Source organism: Arvicanthis niloticus, chromosome 7, assembly GCF_011762505.2.
Source record: "Arvicanthis niloticus isolate mArvNil1 chromosome 7, mArvNil1.pat.X, whole genome shotgun sequence".
NCBI classification, from domain to species: Eukaryota; Metazoa; Chordata; class Mammalia; order Rodentia; family Muridae; genus Arvicanthis; species Arvicanthis niloticus.
Window position 1 is genome coordinate 42968777 of NC_047664.1, and position 4979 is coordinate 42973755.

Here is a 4979-nt window from a genome sequence, read left to right on the forward strand (position 1 = left end):
TGAGGCAGGAGGAACCACGCTAGAATCTACCCAGCCACCAAGCAGAAAGGGGACTCTGCTGACAGTTGAGTGGAGGGTGGGCATGGGACCAGGGCAGGTCAGCCTGGAGTTGAGGTGACCATGAGGCTGGGATGGTGACACCTTAATGAAATCAGAGACAAGGCCACCAGCGTCCAGAGAGGAGAGGTGTGAGTGAAGGGTGACTGTCCGGTTTGTGCTCTCGTACTGGGACAGGTGGTCTATCAGTCTCCCCCCAGCAGAAAGCTGGGAGCAAGGTTAAAGGTGCAAGGGTATTTGAAGTTCAGATGCAAGGACTCCGGGAGCTGCTCAAAGCGCAAGTGCTTCTGGGTAGAGGGCTAGCAGCTGGAATAGGAGGCAACACCTGCAGGGGAAGGGCAACCTTCAGGTGCTTGCTTTCACTTTATCTGAGCTCAACCCCACCAGGGAGACAGGAACATTTTGAGAGGCTTGTGTGTAAGAGGTGTGCTAAGGCCGGGAACGCTGCTCTCTCTCCACTCTTTCCCACAGTCCCCCCTTTCTCTCCCCAGTTTGGGCTCTTACAGTTTAGTTCCTGTAAAACACAATGAATCATTAGCCTTCCTCAACCCCCCAATCCCTTTTGTAAATTGAGCACGTCTGAGCTTAGGAAAGGCTTGTGGAGGTCTGAGTGTGGCTGAGTCTCAGTGTGAGGGGAAGAGGTGGGATAGGGGCTACTGTCACCCTATCACAGTCTGGGTGACTCTCTCAAATCCTTGCGCACCCAGGAAGGAGACCATTTTGTCTCTCCTTCTGGGAGAAGAAACCAACGACCAGAAAAGCTGAGTAGAGAATTCAGGGTTCTGCGACCCAGAATAGGGGTTCGGGATGAGGTTGTGACATCAAAGGCCACCCTCTTATCCTCCAAGTCTCTGGTTTGTCTAGAGGCCTCTGGGATCCATTTCTCTACCCAGAGGTGGTCCAGGAGTGGCACCTGGTGTTTGAGACAAGCTAATTCCCAGGCTTGGGGCGAGGATGTGGCACTGGGGCCACTCTCGGACCTTTGTGTAGCCTCTAAAGTTGGAAGAAGACAGCAGAGAGTCATGATGCCAGGGCGCAGGTAGGAGGGTGCGCGGGCCGCAGAAGCGTGGCTGATAGGGGCGGGCGCGCGGAACCAGGCAGCCACCGCGCTAGAGAGATCGCCGGGTGCCGGTGACTCCGGACCCCGCCCCCGTTGGCGGCCGCTCTGTGTTTCTCCGACTCGGACAGAAACAGATGCAGCGGCAGCCACCGGCGCGCTGCTGACACAGGATCACAGACCCGGCAGCCCGTGGGCACCGGTCGCTTCCTGTCCCATCGTGGGGACCAGAGGCGCGCAAGGTTGTCACCATTACGGGATCCCAAGCAGTGCAGGGTGAGCGCTCCTTGGGTCCGGGGACGGTCAGCTGCAGGGTCCAGAGCACCCTCTGGGGTGCCCGATGGGGCCTTCCGCGGGGCGCAGGGGACAAGTTGGGACCACACGCAGAGAGCCGGAGCTACCCAGCGCGACATGCTGCCCTCTGGGCGCAATGGCACCGCACATTGGGCTCGGCTGGGGTTGCAGAGGCAACTGGCCCAGGTGGACGCCCCCGGGGGCTCGGCAGCCCCGCTGGGACCCGCGCAGGTGATCACAGCTGGCCTCCTGACTCTTCTAATTGTCTGGACCTTGCTCGGCAACGTACTAGTGTGTGCTGCCATCGTCCGCAGCCGCCACCTGCGCGCCAAAATGACCAACATCTTCATCGAATCCCTGGCCGTCTCAGACCTCTTCGTGGCATTGTTGGTCATGCCCTGGAAGGCCGTGGCTGAGGTGGCTGGGTACTGGCCCTTTGGGGCATTCTGCGACGTCTGGGTGGCCTTTGACATCATGTGCTCCACTGCCTCCATCCTGAATCTATGTATCATCAGCGTTGACCGTTACTGGGCTATTTCCAGACCCTTCCGCTATGAGCGCAAGATGACCCAGCGTGTAGCCCTGGTCATGGTGGCCCTGGCCTGGACCTTGTCCATCCTCATCTCCTTCATCCCGGTCCAACTCAATTGGCATAGAGACAAGGCAGGCTCCCAGGGCCGAGAGGGCCTGCTGTCCAATGGGACACCCTGGGAGGAAGGCTGGGAGCTAGAAGGGAGAACGGAGAATTGTGACTCCAGCCTGAACCGAACCTATGCCATCTCCTCGTCGCTCATCAGCTTCTACATCCCGGTGGCCATCATGATCGTGACCTACACACGCATCTACCGCATTGCACAGGTGCAGATCCGCCGGATCTCCTCCCTAGAGAGGGCAGCTGAGCATGCTCAGAGTTGCCGGAGCCGTGGGGCCTGCGAACCTGACCCCAGCTTGCGAGCGTCCATCAAGAAGGAGACCAAGGTCTTCAAAACTCTGTCAGTGATCATGGGGGTCTTCGTGTGCTGCTGGTTGCCTTTCTTCATCCTGAACTGTATGGTTCCTTTCTGCAGCAGTGGAGATGCCCAGGGCACAAGGACTGGCTTCCTTTGTGTCAGCGAGACCACCTTCGACATATTCGTCTGGTTTGGCTGGGCCAATTCCTCTCTCAACCCCATCATCTATGCCTTTAATGCAGATTTCCGGAAGGTGTTTGCCCAGCTGCTGGGGTGCAGCCACCTCTGCTTCCGGACCCCAGTGCAGACGGTAAACATCAGCAATGAACTCATCTCCTACAACCAAGACACGGTCTTCCACAGGGAGATCGCTGCTGCCTATGTCCACATGATCCCAAATGTGGTGTCCTCTGGAGACAGGGAGGTGGGAGAGGAGGAGGAGGCGGAGGAGGAGGGGCCTTTCGATCATATGTCTCAAATCTCACCAACGACCCCAGACGGTGACCTGGCTGCCGAGTGTGTCTGGGAGCTTGATTGTGAGGAGGAGGTTTCCTTAGGCAAAATCTCACCTCTCACCCCCAATTGTCTCCATAAAACTGCTTAGAAAAACCCTCATGGGCATATACAGTTGTGGCCACATTTACAAGCATGCACAAATGCGTGCACATGTGCACACACACACACACAAATACATACACTCTCGTTTTGCATATGCATTCTGTAGTCCTGCTGCATAGAAACCCAATGATTCTTAGCTGAGAAAATGAGCTGAGGCTGTTGGAATAAACTCAGATATTCTGGACAAAGAAGAGAGGTCCGTTGAGAGACGAGAAAGTGGAGCCTGGTCCTTTAAGAGTACACCTCAACTTACCCTTTCTAACAAAGGCTTGTTCTGTGACTTGCACCTGGGTTGCTTTTTTTAAAGGACAGGTCTGAGTGGCAATTGTTGGTGTGGGCTGTGACTTTCGAAAGACTTGGGTCTGTAGCCCTGTGCTCTGGCTGCTTTAGTGCAGGTTGAGGGGTCTTTCCTGTGACCCGGATTTCTTTCTGATTTGTTCTGGTTTTTCATAAGAGGACAGTGCATGCATTTGAGTCTGGGTGGGGGGCAGTTACCTTTGCTTTGCCAGTTGGTGCTTTGCCAGTGTTGCTCCTAGAGAAATCACAAGTGCCAGCACTCTTGAGAGACAGCTGGGGTTTGGAGTATACGTTTGTTTTCTGAGCAGCTTTGCTTAGGAAACACGCAGGACAAAGGGCCTTGAGGAACTGCTGACTTCTTAGCTCTCTTGTCCTCAGCCACACCTTCAGGACACACTGAAGGCTAGTTTCACCTGCACAGCATTAGATGCGGGATTCTCAAGCCTGCCACTCGATTGGTTTTGTTTTGTCTTTTGAAACTGTCTTCTGGAATTACAGGAGACAATGGTCCTGTTTGCTAGACAGATACTCTCGGAGCATAGGAAAGACCACCTAACATAACTTATCTTCTCTATCTTTCATCTGGGGTGTTCACAGTGTGACGTGGCTCCAGTAAACCACATTTTCTAGGGTCTTTTAGATGTGCTATGCTTCAAAATGCCTCAAACCCGAAATCCTGCTTTGAAGCAGATGATTTTCTTGGCAGGCAATAACAGATGGAATGAACTTCAGCCTACGTGAGGAACGCCAGAGGTAACACATGACTGAATGAACTTGTAGGGTGAGGGGCTCACAGACGAGCCCACCGGCTTTTTGCTTCCCCTTCCTGCACTGAGTACAGCGAACTGTTCTTTATTCCGGTATGATTTTATTAGACACAAATGTAAAAAAAAAAAAAAAAAAAAACCTTAAAAGTATCAGAAGCAAATGAAATGTGCATATGTTATTTCCTACACGCCCCTGCTCCAAAAACAACCGTTTCTCAAGGACAGTTCAATCAGTTTTGGTTTCCTTATGGATAACTGTATTATGAGTCTTCTAAACAGCTGTGTCTTGTTCCCTGTAAAATGTGTAGTGCCTGTCACATTGTGCTTAATAAATGTTGGTTGAATGAATCATTTTCTGGAATGGTGAGGCCAAAAGCAAACCTTACTGAGTGTAGTAAATCCCATGATCTTTGTCAAACTTATCCTGGGATCTGAGGTCTGTGTTCAGGGTTTGACTTCTTGCAAGCCCCAATGATCTAAGCAGATCTTTATGGCACAGGCAGGGGCTGGGAAACGTACACCGTGTCAGGATTCAGGAGGTGGCTGCACAGGCCTGAGTGAGCCTCTGGCCTTCTCTGGACCTCACTTTCTGGATGCATTTGTGAATGGAAGGACCTGATCATTAACTTCAAAATCGTGTTTCATGATGCAGATGGTCACAAGTAGAGTCTGGGAAACACACCAAACAGGTTCGATGCTTGTTTTCCCTGCTGGAGCTCGGGAGAGCTTTTTTCTGAACACTATGAGTCTCAAGTGTGCAAACATCGTTTCCCAGTGTCTTTGACCTTGAGAATCCTTGTTGGCTGGAATTGCTATTTCTCTCGTTCTCTCTCTCTGCAGACCTCCACTACAGGAGCACAGTTTGAGAAAATTGGAAATTTAGAAGTTATTCTATAGAACAGGCTGTGGTAAGCTAACATGAGGGGAAACATCTCTGTT

General features: G+C 52.5%; 1 protein-coding gene across 1 annotated transcript; it reads left to right on the top strand.

Annotated features, from left to right (window-relative positions):
* The first annotated feature begins 1071 nt into the window (after positions 1-1071).
* Positions 1072-4463, top strand: Drd5 (dopamine receptor D5). The gene has a single exon (XM_034508345.2). It carries the CDS (start codon positions 1526-1528, stop codon positions 2960-2962), a length of 1437 nt encoding a protein of 478 aa, XP_034364236.1. The 5' UTR covers positions 1072-1525; the 3' UTR covers positions 2963-4463.
* Positions 4464-4979: the final 516 nt, after the last annotated feature.